The 22,855-nt window shown below is 36.3% G+C and overlaps 1 protein-coding gene across 2 annotated transcripts in view; it reads left to right on the top strand.

Moving 5' to 3' along the window:
• Window positions 1-22,855, top strand: part of pax5 (paired box 5) — a 164,539-nt gene that overhangs the window by 138,686 nt on the left and 2,998 nt on the right. For both annotated transcript variants that reach the window (XM_061906952.1, XM_061906942.1), the window contains exons 8-9: window positions 5,158-5,259; window positions 18,514-18,600. In XM_061906952.1, coding sequence (XP_061762936.1) covers window positions 5,158-5,259; window positions 18,514-18,600 — 189 coding nt within the window. The remainder of the gene's footprint in view (window positions 1-5,157; window positions 5,260-18,513; window positions 18,601-22,855) is intronic.

Below are 22,855 nucleotides of genomic sequence, written 5' to 3'. Positions count from 1 at the left end.
CCTTGATGGAGGCAATGGGTCCCATTTTTCTATAGTCTTTGGTATGACTCAGCCAGGGTTTGAACGCGCAACATAACGAATCTCAGGGCGGGCGCTCTGACCACAAGGCCACTGAGCAGTGTTTCAATTAGCCAAGTTTCCTGGAAGTATGGAGGATAAGATAGTTTTATTAGAATCACGCAGACCCCACAAACACCAAAACAGGTACCAATAGTCGGCTTACGTAACTGGGCATCTGTTACTGTTCTGCCCTCACTGAATGTGTTGAGGTTATAAAGCTTGGCAGACAGCTAACAACCAATCCAGGACATTCTAATAAAGTTCCAAAGCAGATGAATCCATTTAGGCTCTTTATTGTTGTTGATCTTGCTTTGTCTTGCACTGGATTTTTATTTTTTATTCTTCTTCTTCTTCTTCTTGTAAAAAGACTTATCTTTTCCAAGGCTTGTAAGAGTTACACAACTCGTCTACTTCTCATTTTTTATTAACTAAACTAACATCGTAAACCGGAAGTGTCCAAACTAAACCGGAAGTGCCAAACTACTGACGTGCAGCATTTCCCATCGCCACAAGGTGTCAGTAATAGTCCACAATCAAACGGGCATAACACTCCCCGCTTGGTATAATGTTTTATACCACTATACAGTCTCTTTACGAAGGAGCAACATGACCTCTGAAACAGGTCTAGTGTAGATTCTTGGAGTACCTTGTCGGATGATCTTGACGTCTACTTTTCTTACTTTGTTGTCATGGCTGTTGATAGACTTGACGATGAGTCCAGTGGGCCATTCATTTCTTCTCACCTGGCCGTCTTTCGGTAGTACTAGGTCTCCAACTTGCAGGTTAGGCCTTTCTGCATACCATTTTCTCCTAGGTTGTATGGTTGACAGTTGTTCTTGTTTCCATCGCTTCCAGAATCTATCAGAGAGAAGTTGGACTTTCCGCCATTGTTTTGAGTGGATGTATTTCACGTTGAAGTCTCCTGGCAGTGTAGATATGATGTCTCTCTTCTGTGTGTGATAAAAGGATGAAAAACGCTTTGATGCTTGCTCCCAATTGTTTGAGAGGTGGCGACGAGGTGATCGAAAGGGTAACGGGGCAACCCAAGTGTTTGACTCATCTTTGTATACTTCTCTGTTCATAATGTCAAGGAATGTTTGATCATCAGGAGACAAACCTGGTTCATCATCATTCTTAGCTTTTTGAAAAACCTGGCTGCCGAGGTTGTGCGTCTCCTCCAGATGTTTGGGGGTTTGCAGACCATGGCACGGATTAGGCCTGCTGAACTTTTCAGTGACACGGATGGTGTTAGAACATGGACTTAGACATTTTTCTCGTCCATTGTGTAGCAGATTAGTCCTGAAGATGTTAATGTTTGCTGGCTTATGAGCTCCTCCAAGACAAACTTCCCCGACTATGACCCACCCTAGGTCAAGACGTTGTGCATAAGGTGCCTCGTCAGGTCCATTGTACTGCTCCCTTACTTTATGCACTTGGAGGATATCTCTTCCGAGTAAAATCGAAATCTCTGCATTGGGGTCAACTGATGGTATCTTTCCTTCCAGTGGAGATAGATGAGAATGATGCTGAATTATCTCTGGTGATGGGATCTCCGATCTGTCATCGGGCATCATGTCACATTCTATAAGTGTGGGGAGGGGTACTGTGGTTTGCATGTCCAATGACTCTATAATGAAGTTGCATGCACGTCTTCCTGCTTTCTCCATTACCCCAGAACATGTCCTCAGTGTGTATGGTGCTGAATGTGATTTGATGCCGAAGAGATTGAAGATATCTGTTTTAGCAAGGGATCGGTTACTTTGCTCATCCAGGACTGCATACATTTTGACAGCTTTCTCTCTTTGGCCAGCAGGGTATGCTCTGACTAAACACATTTTGGAACAGGATCTTGAAGTCACTGAATTGTCACAGATCTCAGTAAACGTTGACGTCACTGATGGGATAAGATCTTCAATGTTCTCCCCGCTTTGATCTTCCTTCACTGGGGAGTTTTCTGTTATTGGTCGTGGACCAGGGTGAAGCGCTGTGATGTGCTTAGTGCTGTCACACTCTTTGCATTGCACGGCTTTTTTACAATCCTTCGCCATGTGTCTCGTAGATGCGCAACATCGATAACAGATGCGTTGTTCTTTCAGATAAACCTTTCTTTCTTCGAGTAGTTTGTTTCGGAAGCCATGGCATTTACGTAGAGGGTGAGGCTTATTGTGGATGGGACATATTTTATCTGGGTCTTCAGATTTATTTTCTTGGAAGTTGTACTTAGCTTCAGGTACTGTCGCCACTTCTGTTTTCTTTACAGACACTCGTGTCCTGTAATTTGGTTGAAGTCGTTCTTGTCTAGCATTAGATACGTTACCACTGGTGACACATGTAAAGCTGGGGTCATTGCGGATCCTAGCTTCTTCCATAATGAAGTTCACAAAGAAGTGAAATGGTGGATAAGCCACCTTTTTGTCCCTTTTGTATGCCGAGCCTGCACTAACCCATTTTTCTTGGAGACGATATGGTAGCTTGATCAGGATGGGACTAATGCCATGAGATGTGTCCAGATAAAGAAGACCGGGTAAGAGTTCATTTGACTTTGCTGCCTCCAACTCAAGAAGAAGGTCCTCGAACTCTCTCAGTCTTTGGTTGTCTGTGTTTGAGATATTTGGGAAGTTCTCAAGTTTCTTAAGTAAAGCATGCTCAATTATTTCAGGTGCTCCGTATGACTCCTCTAGCCTTTGCCATACCATTTCTACCCCAGCTTCTGCATTATGTATGTACACGGCTCTTAATCTCTTAGCTTGTTCTGCTGATTGAGGTCCAAGCCATTTAGCCAGCATGTCCAATTCCTCGCGTGCACTGAGATATAGGTCTCTTGTGGAACCGATGAATGATGCTTTCCAGCCCCAGTAATTTTGTGGTTGGTCATCAAACTTGAGAAGACTAGAGCTAACCATCTCTTTACGCATTAGGTATTTAGCCAGGTCTGATGCACCACTATTGTCGAAGGAAGTTGCTCTTTGTGCGGAAAAGTGATGAGGCTGGGTATGGTGGAATGATCTTTGATATGAAGAATCTATCCTTTGAGTTGCACCTTTCCTTGTGAAGGTGTATTTTGATGGACTTGCAGTAACACGAAGCGGTGGAGTCCCCACGTCTCCCGGATGTGGTTGTTTGTGGTGCTTGACAGGTAGGTAATTGAGCACATGGTACTTTACATCATCCATGTCTTGTTTATTAGCCGTTGTGTTGACCTTAACATCTTCATCATTGTCCATTGTCTGCTGGCGTGCTGAGGAAGAGGTCGGTATTGGCTGATTTAAAGAATGGAGTGAGTGTTGGCCATGAGATGCCTCTGACAGTTGCTCCACAAACTCTTTATTGCGTTCTACTGGGCTTAGTACTGGCATATTAAAATCAAATTGGCTTCTTTGAATATCACTTTCTTCTTGAGCTGATATGTCTAAAACATGTGCTTCAGCTGCTGCTGCTTCAGCGGCTTTTGCTGATTTTAGCAGGAGCAGATTAGCTTGTAATTCTGCTTGCTGTTTTAACATTTCTGCTTCTTTTTGTGCAAAGGAAAGTTTAACACGTGCACTTTCTGCTTTAGCACGTGCTTTTGCAGCAGCAACGCTCACTGACGTCATCCGACTTGAGTGAGATGAATGTGACGATGTTGAACTTCTTTCATGTTCGCTTATGTCTTCTTTTGAAAGCTCCATGGTGTATTGTTTACCACTGGATGTTGAAGAGAATGCTGCGTTATGTCTCTGTGAAGCCCGCTGTGCTTTCAGTCTTTTTACTGCTCTGCCCTCACTGAATGTGTTGAGGTTATAAAGCTTGGCAGACAGCTAACAATCAATCCAGGACATTCTAATAAAGTTCCAAAGCAGATGAATCCATTTAGGCTTTTTATTGTTGTTGATCTTGCTTTGTCTTGCACTGGATTTTTATTTTCTATTCTTCTTCTTCTTCTTCTTCTTGTAAAAAGACTTATCTTTTCCAAGGCTTGTAGGAGTTACACAACTCGTCTACTTCTCATTTTTTATGAACTAAACTAACATCGTAAACCGGAAGTGTCCAAACTAAACCGGAAGTGCCAAACTATTGACGTGCAGTATTTCCCATCGCCACAAGGTGTCAGTAATAGTCCACAATCAAACGGGCATAAGAGTTACGTAAAGGGTTGTTACTAAGGCTCCATTCGGGTTGCGTACATTATTATACCAACTGTCGATCACATCCGTCGGCTGTTGTTGATCATGGTGCAGGGTCGTTACGAAGGCTCCATTCGGGTTGCGTACATTATTATACCAACTGTCGATCACATCCGTCGGCTGTTGTTGATCATGGTGCAGGGTCGTTATGAAGGCTCCATTCGGGTTGCGTACATTATTATTCCAACTGTCGAACCTATCCACCGGGTGTTGTTGATCATGACGCAGGGTTGTTAAGAAGGCTCATTCGGGTTGCGTACATTATTATACCAACTGTTGATATCATCCATCGGGTGTTGTTGATCATGGTGCAGGGTTGTTACGAAGGCTCTATTTGGGTTGCATACATTATTATTTCAACTGTCGATCCCATCAACCGGGTGTTTTTGATCATGCTGCAGGTTTGTTACGAAGGCTCCATTCGGGTTGCGTACATTTATTATTCCAACCGTCAATCACATCCATTGGGTGTTGTTGATAATGGTGCAGGGTTGTTACGAAGGCTCCATTCGGGTTGCGTACAGTATTATTCCAACTGTCGATCCCATCCATCGGGTGTTATTGATCATGGTGAAGAGTTGTTACGAAGGCGCCATTCGGGTTGCGTACATTATCATTCCAACTGTCGATCCCATCCGCCGGTGTTGTTGATCATGGCGTACGGTTGTTGCGAAGGCCCCATTCGGGTTACGTACATTATTATTCCAACTGTCGATCACATCCATTGGGTGTTGTTGATCATGGTGCAGGGTTGTTACAAAGGCTCCATTCGGGTTATTATACTAACTGTCGATCACATCCACTCGGTGTTGTTGATCATGGCGCAGGGTTGTTATGTAGGCTCTATTCGGGTTGCGTACATTATTATTCCAACTGTCGATCACATCCGCCGGGTGTTGTTGATTATGGTCTGTTTGTCTGTGCTCCGCTGCAGGTCGAGACCTCGCCAGCACCACCCTGCCGGGCTACCCTCCTCATGTTCCGCCCACGGGACAGGGCAGCTACTCCGCCCCCTCGCTCACTGGCATGGTACCAGGTACTGGCAGCTATGGGCCTCCACAGCACTTCCTGTCTGTGTGTGTTCAATATATTTATCTAGCGCTTCCTCTTTCTTGTCTGCCAACGCCGCAACTGACAACGCTCCCAATGGGGTGTGTGTGTGTGTGTATGTGTGTGTGTGTGTGTGTGTGTGTGTGTGTGTGTGTGTGTGTCATTAGAAAGCAGCCACAGTAGCACAGCTGTCCCTCCTCAACATTAGTAATTTGTTTTTAATGAGAATCACCAGTGACCCACGACTAATTCATTCATTCCCCGCCACGCCGCCTTCTCGCACGCTTTTGTGTTTCAATCCCGGGGCCACCGTCTTAGCTTCTCTGCCTTTTTTTTCTCCGCCGGTTTGTAAGTTGGAAGGCGGCGGATAAATGCTACAAAAGATCTACAGAGAAAACCCGGGTCAACCGATAAATGGGCAAAAAAGAAGGAGCATTTACTTGTATGGCCCAGTCCAAACAACCTTCCCTAGTCATGGTGCTGAAAAGAAAAGCCAACCCGTACAAAAATTCTACAAACATGGTCGCAGGTAACAACCTGCTCACTGAACTTTGCCGCCAACTTGTGGACAATGTGTAGGACTCAGGCCAGTGACCATGGAGCGTACTTTCCAGGGATGACACGCACAGCATTTACTTGTACGGCCCAGTCCAAACAACTTTCCCTAGTCATGGCGCAGGAAAGAAAAGCCAACCCCTACAAAAAGTCTACAAACATGGTCGCAGGTAACACAACCTGCTCACTAAACTTTGTCACCATCTTGTGGACAACATGTGTGACTCAGGGCAGTGACCATGGAGCGTACTTTCCAGGGACGACATGCACAGCATTTACTTGTACGGCCCAGTGCAAACAACCTTCCCTAGTCATGGCGCTGCAAAAAAAGCCCACCCGTACAAAAAGTCTACAAAGATGGCCACAGGTAACAACCTGCTCACTGAACTTTGTCGCCATCTTGTGGACAATGTGTGTGACTCAGGCCAGTGACATATCTTGTATTCATTACCTTTTTGAAAGCTGCGAAAAATGCTTCCCTTTTTAGGACCACCCTTTCTAGATATATAAAGATGTGTATTGACAAAATTAATGATATATACATACTATGCACATATAAAAAAGTTTGTTGTGAAAAATGAGTTGGAATTTTTACAAGAAAAAGGTCACAACTTCACAAGAAAAACTTGGCAGTATTATAATAAAAGTCGTCATTTTACTCAATGCAAGTCAAAGTTTTACAAAAAAAATTGAACATTTGTGCAATATTATGATAGAAGTTGGAATTGTATTCGATAAAAGTCGCAATTTTTACAAGAAAAGTTTAAAATGTTGGCAATTTTATGAAAAGAATCATAATTTTACTTGACAAAAGTCACAACTTTATAAGAAAACTGTAACATTTTTGGCAAAATCATTACAATAATCGGAATTTTAATTGGCAAAATAATGACAAAAGTCATAATTTTACTCCACAAATTTCACGGTTTTACAAGGAAAACAAAAAAATCAGCAATATTATGATAAAAGTCAAAATTTTCTATGACGAATATCACCATTTTGCATTAAAAAGTAACAATTTTACATAAAAAAGTAATAATTTTAAGAGAAAATATTGCAATATTACAGAAACAGAAAGAATATGAGAAATTGTTCCCAATTTTGTAAGAAAAAAGTCGACACGTTGTGAGAAAAAGACAACTTTTAGTTCATTTTTTAAAAATTATTTTTTTGTTTGAAATTAAAATTTTTAATATTCATTATTTACTTCAAGTTTTTACAGTATGTCTCTATTTACATTTTTTTAAAAATGTGTTTTATTAATTTTGGCGAAAGGCGACGCCTTTCAATTTCATACACACACTTATTTCATGTTGAACAGAGGGTAGCACTTCGAATTCTTACACATACTTGTTATTTTATACGTTGACCAAAGGTGCACTTTTATGAAAAGAGTCGTCATTTTTCTCGACAAAAGTCACAATTTCATGAGAAACATTTAAAATGTTGGCAATGTTATAATAGTAATCGGAATTTTACTGGGCAAAATAATGACAAAAGTCATCATTTTACTCCAAAAATTTCACTATTTTACAAAAACAAAAACATCTGCAATATTGTGATAAAAGTCCAAATTTTATATGACAAATGTCACCATTTTGCATTAAAAAGTAATTTTTTTTTTTTTTAAGTAATAATTTTAAGGGAAAATATTGCAATATTACAGAAACAGAAAGAATATGCCAAATTGTTTCCAATTTTGTAAGAAAAAAGTCGACACATTGTGAGAAAAAGACAGCTTTTACTTCATTTTGTAATAATTGTTTATTTTTTTGTTTGAAATAGTTTTTTAATATTCATCATGTACTTCAAGTTTTTACAGTATGTCTCTATTTACATATTTTTGTTTTAATTTTTTTCTAATTTTGGCCAAAGGGGACGCATTTCAATTTCATACACACACTTGTTATTTCATATGTTGACCAGAGAAGAGCACTTCGAAATCTTATACACACTTTTTATTTCATATGTTGACCAAAGGGGCACTTTTATGAAAAGAGTCGTCATTTTACTCGACAAAAGTCTACAATTTCATGAAAAACATTCAAAATGTTGGCAATGTTATAATAGTAATCGGAATTTTACTGGGCAAAATGATGACAAAAGTCATCATTTTACTCCCAAAATTTCACTATTTTACAAAAACAAAAACATCTGCAATATTGTGATAAAAGTCCGAATTTTATATGACAAATGTCACCATTTTGCATTAAAAAGTAATTTTATTTTTTTTTTAAGTAATAATTTTAAGGGAAAATATTGCAATATTACAGAAACAGAAAGAATATGCCAAATTGTTTCCAATTTTGTAAGAAAAAAGTCGACACATTGTGAGAAAAAGACAGCTTTTAGTTCATTTTGTAATAATTGTTTATTTTTTTGTTTGAAATAGTTTTTTAATATTCATCATGTACTTCAAGTTTTTACAGTATGTCTCTATTTACATATTTTTGTTTTAATTTTTTTCTAATTTTGGCCAAAGGGGACGCATTTCAATTTCATACACACACTTGTTATTTCATATGTTGACCAGAGAAGAGCACTTCGAAATCTTATACACACTTTTTATTTCATATGTTGACCAAAGGGGCACTTTTATGAAAAGAGTCGTCATTTTACTCGACAAAAGTCTACAATTTCATGAAAAACATTCAAAATGTTGGCAATGTTATAATAGTAATCGGAATTTTACTGGGCAAAATGATGACAAAAGTCATCATTTTACTCCAAAAATTTCACTATTTTACAAGAACAAAAAAATCTGCAATATTGTGATAAGTCAGAATTGCATAGGACTAATGTCACCATTTTGCATTAAAAAGTAACAATTTTACATGAAGTAATCATTTTACGAGAACATATTGCAACATTACAGAAATAGAAAGAATATGAGAAATTGTTCCCAATTTTATAAAAAAAAAAAAATTCGACACATTGTGAGAAAAAGACTGCTCTTAGTTAATGGTTTGTTCTTTTCTTTGTTTGTAATTGGTTTTAAATATTCATTATTTACTTGAAGTTTGTACAGTATGTCTCTATTTACATGTTTTTTCAAATTAGTTTTGTTAATTTTGGCCAAAAGGGGCCCATTTCAATTTCTTACACACTCTTATTACATATGTTGACCAGAGGGGGGAGTACTTCAAATTCTTAAACACACTTGTTATTTCATATGTTGACCAGAAGGGGAGCACTTCAAATTCTTACTCACACTTGTAATTTTATATGTTGAACAGAGGGGGGAGCACTTACAATTTTTACACAGACTTGTTATTTTATAAGTTGACCAGAGAGGGAGCCCTTTTAAAAGAGACACAGTCAATTTGAAAAATCCCTCCTGTTTGGGACCACCCTCATTTTGATAGATTTCACCACCAGGGGTGCAAATGAGATCTCTATTTTTTTGGTTATTTGTAATGTGCTTAAGGCCGATGACAAATGAGTCGTGGACCACAGATGGTACCCTGTGCCGCACTTTGGGCAACCCAGCTGTAGAAGCCAATTGTCAATGACCATTATAGTCTTAGTAGCGTAGTGTATTTGTTCATCCTACGGTCACATATGGGATGCGGGTTTTCTTACGTCAGCCCCGGAAGTCGTAAAATCATATGTTCACCTGGCGGGTTTTTCCGGGGATGAACAGGGAAGTCCTTCTTTAGCTTGTTTTATCATATATTGCTGCCTTTGCACCTGTCAATGTTTACTTTTGTATGCATATTACAGCAACAAAAAAAAACTTACTTTGGAGCAATGTTCACGGACTCTAGTATTTGGCTTTCTGTGAGTTGCGAATTGGGACCATGATTTCATATTGTTTTGACAAGAAAACACACACACACACACACACACACACACACACACACACACACACACACACACACACACACACACACACACACACACACACACACACAGACAGACACACTCTCAGAGGACGTGTATGAACAGCACGTCTAAAGATGGCTAACCCTGTCGCCCTGTCCCCATACGCTTACTCCATCCCGTCCTCAGGTTTGACAGCGTATTTGCGTGCACTGGCGCCATGTTTGTGTGTGTGTGTGGGCGGCGAGAGTGTGTGTTTGTTTTTTGACAGAGTGCGACCTTGACACTCAAGGGAGACCCGAGAGCCTCGTCTCCCCTCTTTACCACCCCCCCCCCCCCCCCTCCCCCACCCCACCCTGGTCTCCCAAACAAGCTGACATGTTGCCGTCACCACGGCGATGACAAGGGGAGGATGTTGGCGCCCGGGGATGCCATGGAGAGCGCATCCCGACCCCACCTGACACACACACACACACACACACACACACACACACATGCGTTAGTGGTTGCGGGAAGGAGAACTTTGCGAAGCAGGACGAGACTAACAAAAACCTCGACAATGAAAGTCTTGTCTGGAAAATCCCAGACGAGATCATCTTTGCTCCAGGAAATAAAAAAATAAAAGTATGCAGGGGGTATTTTCATATTTTTCATACCCAAAACCATAACATTTTTTTCATCCCTTATAGGGCTTTCTTCAAGTTAGGTACCCGGAAAGTTCTCATTTATAAAAATTTTCAAAATAAGTCATGTTATTTTTTTTACCCTCAACAGTCTTTCAATTAAAAGTAAAACAATTACCAAAAATATTTCTAAATGGAATATTTGGAGCTTTAAAGTAGGTTAATGATTCATAACATGTATTTTTTGTGCAATGATGGTTAAAAAAAAAAAATCCAACTAAAATTCTTAGAGATCCAAAAGGGTTCCACTCATTAAAGTGTTGAAATATAAGACATACATTTTTTATTATATATATATATATATATATATATATATATATATATATATATATATATATATATATTTATATATATATATATATATATATATATATATATATATATATATATATATATATATATATATATATATATATATATATATATATATATTAGGGCTGGGCAACGATTAAAAAGTTTAATCGAAGTTAATCGCACTATTTCTCTGATTAATCGCGATTAAGTGCATTGTATACGCAAAGCCCAATAATGAATTCAAAAGTAGTGTGTAGTGCACCCTTATTGGAATATTCCCCCACATGAACAAAAGCGCCAAAACATTTGTTGTGCAAACACAATTTAAATCAGTCCTTGTTAAACAGTAGCAGTTAAATAGCATATTTTATGAAAAATCAGCTCAAAAAATATAAATACAAACATTTAAGCTTATTGCCACTGCCAGGGTATTTAAGTTATCCTGGTTGTTATGGAAAATAAATATAATCTACATACAAATCTCTGAGCCACAATCATAACATCTGAACAGGCAATTTCTGAGGTAACAGCAGAAACATTTTTTTTATCAGGGATCTTATGTTTAAAAAACCTATAATATAGGTAGTGGGCTGTTTTAGGGAATTTTTGATCAAATTATCCGTAGTAGCAATATTAATAATGTTGTGTTTATTCTGCGTAGTGCACTTAAAATAATTATGACCATATCTAGGAATTGATATGATGGGAATTTTCCGATTGTTTGCTTGGTGCTTTGATAAACTGAACGCATCATATACATGGTACTATACTGTGATGTTATGAGCCAGGGAATAAAAGAACTACCCTACCCAGCATGCAACAGGAGTGACGAGCATGCGCGGTAGCCCGGTATGGGTTGTGTCGCTATGACGGCATCTTGTATGTTGTGATATGCACGCTCTGAAAGCAAACGTTAAGAACTCAGCCAACACTCCTCGTCTGCATTATTCATAAAAAGACAGACAACACATATACTCCGCTGCTTCACAGGCCGCTGAATGTAGCCGGCAAAGTATTCCCATGCTAGCTAGCCGGTCTAGCAAGCACGCGTCATTCAGTCCAAAACGGCCCGATCTATCTTCAAAATCAGAATTGTCTGGCGGTCGTAAGTGATCCCGGAGTGACCCATGCTGTAAGCCAGCCATGAAATTTGCAGAATTGTCTGGTATTTTTGCCAAATGTTCCATCTTTACCAAGAGCCCCTCGAAGCCGAAGCCCGTCCGGGCGACGCCATCTTGTTAAGAAAAGGCGTTAACAAAATAAAAGCATGTAAACAACATACGCAAATGTGCGATAAAATAATTGTCGGCGTTAATAGATTGATGAGTTAACTCGTAATTAACGCATTAATTTGCCCACCCCTAATATATATATATACAGTGTATATATAATTGTATTTATTAATTAAAAAAATATTTTTTTTTACATTCAACACGTAGATCTCTAGATCAACTTCAGATATAGCCGTCAATTTTAAGCTGTATTATTATTTTTACGGGTTTTTTTTTAAACTTTTTTTTCAACCCTAATAGGGCTTCCTTCAAGTCAGGTTCCAGGGACCCAGAAAGTTCTCATTTATAAAAATGTTCAAAATAAAGTCATATATATATATATTTTTTTACCCTCAACAGTCTTTCAATTAAAAGTAAAAAATGACCAAAAATATTTTTAAATGGATTATTTGGAGCCTTAAAGTAGGTAAATAATTCATTCCCATTTATTTTTTGTGCAATGATGGTTAAAGAAAAAAAATCCAACTAAAATTATTGGACATCCAAAAGGGCCCCACTCATTAAAGTGTTAAAAAACAAGACATACATTTATTTTATTTTATATATATCCATCCATCCATCTTCTTCCGCTTATCCGAGGTGGGGTTGCGGGGGCAGCAGCCTAAGTAGGGAAGCCCAGACTTTCCTCTCCCCAGCCACTTTGTCCAGCCCTTTCCTAGGGATCCCGAGGCGTTCCCAGGCCAGCCGGGAGACATAGTCTTCCCAACGTGTCCTGGGTCTTCCTCCTGGCCTCCTACCGGTTGGACGTGCCCTAAACACTTCCTTTGGGAGGCGTTCAGGTGGCATCCTGACCAGATGCCCGAACCACCTCATCTGGCTCCTCTCCATGTGGACAAGCAGCGGCTTTACTTTGAGTTCCTCCCGGATGGCAGAGCTTCTCACCCTATCTCTAAGGGAGAGCCCCGCCACCTAGTGGAGGAAACTCATTTCGGCCACTTGTACCCGTGATCATGACCCAAAGCTCATAACCATTTTATTTATATGTGTGTATATATATATATATATATATATATATATATATAAAAAACATATGCAATGGTATTTTGTATATATATATATATATATATATATATATACAGTATATATATATATATGTATATATATATACAAAATACCATTGCATATGTTTTTTTTTGTTTTTTTTTTACTTTCAACACATAGCTCTCTAGATCAACTTCAGATATAGCCATCGATTTTAAGCTTTATTACTATTTTTACGGATTTCGAAATAAGTCATATATATATTTTTTTCCCCTCAACAGTCTTTCAATTAAAAGTAAAAAAATAAATATGTTTATGCCCTGTTTTGTCAAAAAGTAGTAAAAACAAAAAAGATGCAATATTTCCCCCCCCAAAAATTGAGCCTTTGGAGTCTTGAAGTAGGTCAATAATTCATAACACCATTGATTCATTGATATTCATTTAGATTTTTTGAGCAATGAGGGTTAAAAAAAAAAAAATCCCACAAAAATTATTGAGGATCCAAAAGGGTCCCACTCAATAAAGTGTTAAAAAATAAGACATAATCCTTTAAATTATATATATATATATATATATATATATATATATATATATATATATATATATATATATATATATATATATATATATATATATAGATATAAGTTTTATTTATTTATTTTAATTTTTTTTACTTTCAACACATAGGTCTCTAGTTTAACTTCAGATATATCAGTCGATTATAAGTCTTATTATTATTTTTACGTTGTTGTTTTTTCCCCTTATAGGGCTTCCTTCAAGTTAGGTCCCGGGGACCCGGAAAGTTTTAATTTATAAAAATGTTCAAAAGAAGTAATATATTCTTTTTTTCCCCTCAACAGTCTTTCAATCAAAACTAAAAAAACGAAAAACATTTATGCCCTTTTTGTCAAAAAACAACAACACAAAACAGTTCTTTTATGGTAAACACAAAATATGCAATATTTTCCCCAAAGTTATTTGAGCCTTAAAAGTAGGTCAATAATTCATAACAACATTGCTTTTAATTCATTATTATTTTTTGAGCAATGATGGTTAAAAAAAAAAAAATTGCAACTAAAATTCTTAAGGATCCAAAAGGGTCCCACTCATCAAAGTGTTAAAAAACACATATTTTTTTATTATATATATATATATTTTGATTTTTACTTTCAACACGTAACTCTCTAGATCAACTTCAGATATATCCGTCGATTATATGTTTTATTATTATTTTTACGTTGTTGTTTTTTACCCTGGCGACTTGTCCAGGGTGTAGCTGAGATTGTAGCTGAGATAGGCGCCAGCGCCCCCCGCGGCCCCAAAAGGGAATAAGCGGTAGTAAAAGGATGGATGGATGGATGGATGTATTTTACCCTTTTAGGGCTTCCTTCAAGTTAGGTCCCGGGGACCCGGAAATTTCTTATTTATAAAAATATTCAAAATAGTCATATATTATTTTTTTTTTACCCCTCAACAGTATTTCAATTAAAAGTAAAAAAAAAAAATTTGGTTTGTGCTCTTTTTGTCAAAAAAACAACAACCCTTTTCTTATGATAAACACACAAATTATGCAATAATTTCCCCCCAAAATATTTATTTTTTAAGCAAGGATGGTTAAAAAAAAATCCAATCAAAATTCTCATTAAAGTTGATCTCTAGATCAACTTCAGATATATCTGTCGATTATAAGTTTTATTACTATTTTTACGGTTTTTTTTTTATCATTCTTATAGGGCTTCCTTCAAGTTAGGTCCCGAGGATCCGGAAAGTTCTCATTTATAAAAATGTTCAAAATGAGTCATATTTTTTTTTGCTTTCAATTAAAAATTAAAAAAAATAAAGAATTTAAAAAAATATAACGTTTATGCCCTTTTTGTCAATACCTGGCTTAGGCCCAGGCTTAGACCGATTTTTTCATTTTATTTTATTTTAATCTTCTATTTTTTCTCCCACCCCCCCAAACACACAATTTTTATGGTGAACACAAGATATGCAATATTTTCCCCAATGTTATTTGGAGCCTTAAAGTAGGTCAATAATTCATAACAACATTAATTTTAATTCATTACTACTTTTTGAGCAATGATGGTTAAAAAAACAAAAAAACAACTAAAATTCTTAAGGATCCAAAAGGGTCCCACTCATCAAAGTGTTAAAAAAAGACATACATTTTTTATTATATATATTTTTACTTTAAACACGTAGGTCTCTAGATCAACTTCAAATATATCCGCCAATTATACGTTTTATTATTATTTTTACGTTGTTTTTTTAAACCCTTATAGGGCTTCCTTCAAGTTAGGTCCCGGGGACCCGGAAAGTTGTCATTTATAAAAACTTTCAAAATAGTCATATATTATTTTTGTACCCCTCAACAGTATTTCAATTAAAAGTAAAAAAAAAAAAAAATGTGTTTATGCCCTTTGTCAACAAAACAACCCTGTTTTTTATGATAAACACACAAATTATGCAATATTTTCCCCCCAAAATATTAATTTTTTAAGCAATGATGGTTAAAAAAAAATTCCAACTAAAATTCTCATTAAAGTGTTAAAAAATAAGACATACATTTTTTATTTTATATATATATATATATATATATATATATATATATATATATATATATATATATATTACTTTCAACACATAGAGATCTCTAGATCAACTTCAGATATATATCGATTATAAGTTGTATTATTATTTTTACGGGGGATTTTTTCCAAACTTTTTTTTCAACCCTTAAAGGGCTTCCTTCAAATTAGGTTCTGAGGACCTGGAAAGTTCTCATTCATAAAAAAATTTCAAAATAAGTCATATGTTGTCTTTTTCCCCTCAACAGTCTTTCAGTAAAAAAAATAAATAAATAAATTGTTTATGCACTTTTTGTCAAAAAAAAAACATTTCACCATTTTCCACTTTTTAAAAAGTGTTGTGCCTTCGTAATGCCTGTTTTCCCACTTGTGCACTCCCCAGTTGCACTCCTTTGTATTTTCAGACTTTTATCACGATATCGCCAATTATTTTTTGTTGTTGCTCTTGTAAAACAGTGCCATTTTTGGAAAATGATGACTTTTGTTATCATTTTCCCAAGTACAATTACAATTATTGTCACTTTTAAAAAAAATAAAATTCAAATTTTTGCAGAAAGTACGTTCAAAAATGAGTCGCAGCCCCTCCTCCCGCGCTAAATGATTTTCCTGTAAGTCCACCCTGTCTAATATTACACCTTCATTAAGTCTCTCCGGCTGCAGCAGGGGGTTGACACTCCGAGGGGGCGGGGGAGTTGGGGAGCACTGAGGCAGAACCGACAGAACCAGGGATGGAGGGTGGTGGGGGGGGGGGGGGTCTGTGACTGTCAGCCATGGGGAGAGGGATCCCCCCGGGAGCGGTTGAGGGTTCAGGAGAGAAGAAAGAAAAGAGTAAGTCAGCAGGAGGAAAGAAGAGAAGAGATGGAGGAAGAATGTTGTCTTGATGTGACGGCTCACCGTGTGGAGGGGAGGGGGAGTGGGGGCGAGGAGAGAAAGGCGAGAAAACGCCAGACGGCAGGGAGTAGAGGAGGGAGGAAAAGTCCACCCTCATGCCTTTAATGTGGGCCGGGTTTGGACTCGACACAGCAAAAACCAGGCTAAAGTGGGTCCATGAGATCAGGGCTGGACCTCCTCGGTCCTAAAACCTGTCATGACCCACAAGATAGTTGTTCATTTCTTCTATTTTACACTACTTCCTGTCCAGCGCTTTTATTTTGCCTTTCGCACCCTGTTTGCCTCCATTTGCCACCACTTGGCGCCGTCACCTGTATGTTTTGCTTTGTGCCTCAATGTTACGCCCGTTTTCTTACTTGTGCACTCCCCAGCTGCACTCATTTGTTTTTTTTCTGACTTTTATCACAATATTGCCAAATTTGTTTTGTTTTCATAAAATAGTTAAGTTAAAGTGCCAATGATTGTCACACACACACGAGGTGTGGCGAAATTATTCTCTGCATTTGACCCATCACCCTTGATCACCCCCTGGGAGGTGAAGGAAAAAGTGTGCAGCAACGGTGGCCACGCCCGGGAATCATTTTTGGTGATTTAACCCCAAATTCCAACCCTAGAGGCTGAGTGCCAAGCAGGGAGGTAATGGCTCCCATTTTTATAGTCTTTGGTATGACTCGGCCGGGGTTTGAACTCACAACCTACCGATCTCAGGGTGGACACTCTAACCACGAGGATACTGAACATCAAACATCCTGTTTGCCTCCATTGGCCACCACTTGGCGCCGTCACCTTTACCTTATTGGCGGTCCGGATGTTTTGCTTTGTGTCTCAATGTTACGCCTGTTTTCCCACTTGTGCACTCCCCAGCTGCACTCCTTTGTTTTTCCTGACTTTTATCACAATATCGCCAATTTTTGTTGTTGTTCTTGTAAAACGCTGACATTTTTGGAGTAAAATGATGACTTTTGTCAGCAATTTGCCAAGTAAAATTCCGATTATTGTTATGACATTGCCAACATTTTAAAGTTTTCTTATAAAATTGTGACTTGTCGAGTAAAATTACGACTCTTCATAAAATTGCCAACTTTTTAAACTTTTCTTGTAAAATGGCAACTGCTATTGAGTAAAATTCCAACTTTTATCATAGTTTTTCTTGTAAAATTTAGACTCGCGTTGGGTAAAATGACGACTTATTATAATACTGCCAAAATTCTAAGTTTTTCTTGTGAATTTGTGACCTTTTTCTTGTGAAATTCCTACTCATTTTTTACAAGTTTTTTATATTTTCATAGTATGTATATATTATCAATGTTGTCAATACACATCTTTATAAATCTAGAAATGGTGGTCCTAAAGAGGGAGGCATTTTTTTCAGGTCTCAAGAAGGTAGGAAATACAAGATTGTGTGTGTGTGTGTGTGTGTGTGTGTGTGTGTGTGTGTGTGTGTGTTTCCAACTTTCTTGAGACGCCAAGAAGGAAAAGTAGCTTCCATATGAGGACCGGTGCCGTGGTCCCAATACAAACCCTTTCATCTAAATAGAGAGCCAAATACTAGAGTTTGTGAACATTGCTCCAAAGTCAGGATTTTTTGGTTAATTTAATGTGCATACAAAAGTAAACTGGTGTGAACAAGTGATGACATAAATCATGATCTCAATACAGAATACCATTGCATCTAATAGAGAATGTCTCATTTGCACCCCTGCTTGTGAAATCCATCAAAATGAGGGTGGTCCCAAAAAGGAGGGATTTTTCAAATTGACTGTGTTGCTTTTAAAAGTGCTCCCCCTTTGGTCAAATATGAAATAACAAGTGTGTGTAAAAAAATTGAAGTGCCCCCCCTTTGGTCAACATATGAAATAACAAGTGTGTGTGAACATTTTAAGTGCCCTCCTCCCCTCATTTTTTGTCATGCCTTTCACCTCTCTCTGCATGTGTGACACACACTGAGGGTTGGTGCGTTCATCCACGAGCCACTTCTACTGAAAAACATAACTAAGAAATTGAGGATAAACGTGACGGGGGGAAAATAAATATTTGAACGACTGGGGGATCCTTGTGGGAGTGCGTCATCATCCACATGTTTTTGTCGTGTTGCTAAATAAAACCTTCTTGTTTTGTCTTTGCCATCCAGGAGGAGACTTCTCTGGAAGCCCCTACTCCCATTCTCAGTATTCCACATACAACGAATCCTGGAGATTTCCTAACCCCAGTTTATTAGGTAGGTGTGGCCAAATCACTACTCCATGGGAAAACTGCAAGTCTGACTAAAAAAAAAAATACATGCAATAAAATAAAATAAAAATCCCACTAAAGTTCTTGGGGATCCAAAATGGTAAACACACCGAATATGCAATATTTCCCCAAAAAATGGAGCCTTAGGTCATTAATTCCTAACACCATTGATTCATTGATGTTCATTATTATTTTTTGAGGAATGGTTAAAAAAAATCCAACTAAAATTATTGGGAATCCAAAAGGATCCCACTCATTAAAGTGTTAATAAATAAGATATACATTTTTTTATACATTGTTTTTAGTTTCAACACATAAGTCTCTAGATCACAGTTCATTATAAGTTTTTATTATTTTTACGTTTTTTTTTTTTTTTTATTAAATACAACTTTTCAAATAGCAAACACACAAAATAGGTAATATTTTCCCCCCAAAATATTTCAGAGTGTAATATTTGATGTGAATGAATTTGACCCTAAAATTATTGGGGATCCAAAAGGGTCCCACTCATTAAAGTGTTCAAAAAGAAGACATAAATGATTTATTTTTATTTTTTTACTTTGTACACGTGAGTCTCTAGATAAACTTCAGACAATATGTATGTACATAATATATATATATATATATACACACACATATATATACACACATACATACATATATATGCATACATATATATACACACACACATACAGTATATACATATATCCATATATATACATATATATACACTTACATACATATGTATATATATATATATATATATATATATATATATATATATATATATATATATACATATTAACAGTTTCTTTGTAAATGTCGGATCAAAATTGGCAGCCAAAATCCCTGATTATAGCAGCAATGAAATGGAGTCACTGATTGAAATGAATCCAATGAGTACGTTTCTGTTGGGAGTAACTGAAGAGGAAATAATAGATGTTGTTAATAATTGCAAAAATAAAACATCTACTGATTGTTTTGACATAGATATGACACTTGTGAAAAAAAACATACATTCCATCACCAAACCACTAACTTATATATTTAACCTGTCCTTCCAAACAGGACAATTTCCTAATAAAATGAAAATCGCAAAGGTAATACCAATATATAAAAATGGGAACAAACACATCTTCACAAACTACCGACCTGTCTCTTTGCTCCCGCAGTTTTCCAAAATCTTAGAGAAATTATATAACACTAGATTAGAGAAATTTATAGATAAACATAAGATAATTAATGAAAGTCAATACGGTTTTAGGACAGCAAGGTCAACATCTATGGCAATAATTGATGCAGTAGAAGAGATAACCAATAGCTTAGATAGTAAGAAATATGCAGCTGGAATTTACATGGATCTGAGTAAAGCATTTGACACCATTAATCATCAAATATTACTGAAAAAATTATACAGATATGGAATAAGGGGAGTAGCTTTGACTTGGATAAGGAGCTATTTAACACAAAGACAGCAGTTTGTGAAGATGGGCGAGTTCACATCTGGGCATTTCGACATTGCTTGTGGGGTTCCACAAGGATCCGTTCTTGGTCCCAAGTTATTCAACTTATATATTAATGACATATTTACAGTATCAAATGTATTAGTCATATTTGCAGACGACACTAATATTTTCTATTCTAACGATAATTATACACATGTTGTATCCACCCTAAATAATGAACTTGCAAAATTAAAAACATGGTTGGATATAAACAAATTATCCCTTAATTTAAAGAAAACAAAAGTTATGTTATTCGGCTATTCCAATCCAGGACCAGCAATAAATATAGATGGCGTGATTCTAGAAACGGTGTCAGAAATTAAATTCTTAGGAGTCACTATTGATAATAAATTAAGCTGGAAACCACACATAAGACATATACAAAGCAAAATCTCCAAAACCATCTCTATTATCAATAAATCCAAATTCTTCTTAAATTACACAGCTCTGCATTTATTATATTGTTCTTTGGTCTTACCATATCTAAATTACTGCATAGAAATCTGGGGCAACAACTACAAAACTTCACTACATCCCCTGGTTACACTCCAAAAACGTGTAATAAGAATTCTACACAAGGTGGGGTATTGTGACCACACAAATATTTTATTTTTACAATCTAAATTATTAAAATTGCCTGATCTAGTTGATTTTAATACAGCTCAATTACTATTTAAAGCAAACAAAAAGGTTCTACCTGCCAATATTCAAATACATTTCAAACACAGAGAAGGAGTTCATAATCTAAGGGGGTGTATTATCTTTACTATTCCAACAGTAAGAACTACGAGGAAAAGTTTGTGTGTGTCTGTGCGTGGAGTGAAACTTTGGAACGGATTGGATGTGGGGCTCAAGCAATGTTCGAATGTCCATCAGTTCAAAACAAGATACAAAAAAATGGTACGGGCAATGTATATGAATGTGAACATGGATGCCTAAGTGTTAAACTCCATCACTGGCTAATAATTATTATTGTTATTATTATTATTATTGTTGTTATTATCACATCATCATCTTCATTATTTTATATGTATTACTGTCATCATTTATTGTCATTGCTATTGTTCATATTGTTATTATTATTGTTATCATTATCGATATTATTATTGTTTAGTCATTGTTGATATTATCATTATTATTATTACTTCTATGACATCACCCAACTAGTTAAACTATATGAATTAGTGTCAATGAGAGGAATACATTGAATTGTGTGTGTGTGTGTGTGTGTGTGTGTGTGTGTGTGTGTGTGTGTGTGTGTGTGTGTGTGTGTGTGTGTGTGAACACAAACAATCCTAAATGCAATTTGAGTAATATTAATTTTCTGCAAATGTAAAAACAAATATGAATTCTGACTAAAGAATTGGTTTCGATGGAAACTAAGAAAAGGGATTTGGGTACACTATCTGGAGTACAGGGCAGGCGAGTGGGGGATCTTATGTTCGTGGATAACTCCTCTGGCAGGGGGCTCCCCTCGTCTCTTGTAATGCACAGCATAGGTCCTCAGGTCCTGTTGATCAGGGGCAGTAGCTCCACAGCCACAGATCCACTATTAACCACTAATATCACAGTCAAAATGAAAGCTTGTTCCCATAGGCACCATAAACTGTTAATAATGTTTAGACAAAAGTGTATATTATATATACTATTATATATATAATATTTATATAGGTGTGTGTGTGATGGATATGTGTGTATTTTGGGTATATGCATGTGTGTGGGTATGTGATTGTGTGTGTGTATATATATATATTTATGTATATATAAATTGTATATGTGTGTGTGTATATATGTGTGTGTACATATGTATATATGTAAGTGTGTGTGAATTTAAATGTATTTTATATAGACAATATATAGCAGCAACCACTGAATTGAATTATATTATATATATTATTGTATTATATATTGTATATATATATTGTATATGTATAGGGGTGGGACCTAATAAGTTTACGTCTTCCCACTCCCTTTTGAGCCAATCTTGACATCTACAAAAGATTAGTCACATGTAATGTTTTCAATGTAGGTTTAAAAATAATGTATCTATATATTTATTTTGTATTTTATTTCATTCTCTTGTTTTGTTTGCATGGCTCAAAATAAACCATTCATTCATTCATATATATGCACATATATATATGTGCATATATATATATGTATATATATATATACATATATGCATATATATGTATATATATACATATATGTATATATACATATATATATATACATATATGTATACATATATGTATATATATATACATATATGTATATATATACACATGTATATATATATATGCATATACATGTATACATTATATATATATGCATATACATGTATACATTATATATATATATATATATATACATATATATATATATATATATATATATATATATATATATATATATATATATATATATATATATATATATATATATATATATATATATATATATATATATATATATATATATATATATATATATATATATATCTATCTTACATGGACAAAGATGAGACCTTCTGGAGGAAAGTTCTGTGGTCAGATGAAACAAAAATGGAGCTGTTTGGCCACAATACCCAGCAGCATGTTTGGAGGAGAATAGGTGAGGCCTTTAATCCCAGGAACACCATCCCTACCGTCAAGTATGGTGGTGGTAGTATTATGCTCTGAGCCTGTTTTGCTGCCAATGACACTGGTGCTTTACAGAGAGGAAATAGGACAATGA

The sequence above is a fragment of the Nerophis ophidion genome, linkage group LG01, assembly GCF_033978795.1.
Source record: "Nerophis ophidion isolate RoL-2023_Sa linkage group LG01, RoL_Noph_v1.0, whole genome shotgun sequence".
NCBI classification, from domain to species: domain Eukaryota; kingdom Metazoa; phylum Chordata; class Actinopteri; order Syngnathiformes; family Syngnathidae; genus Nerophis; species Nerophis ophidion.
This window is presented reverse-complemented; position numbering and strand designations above follow the sequence as displayed.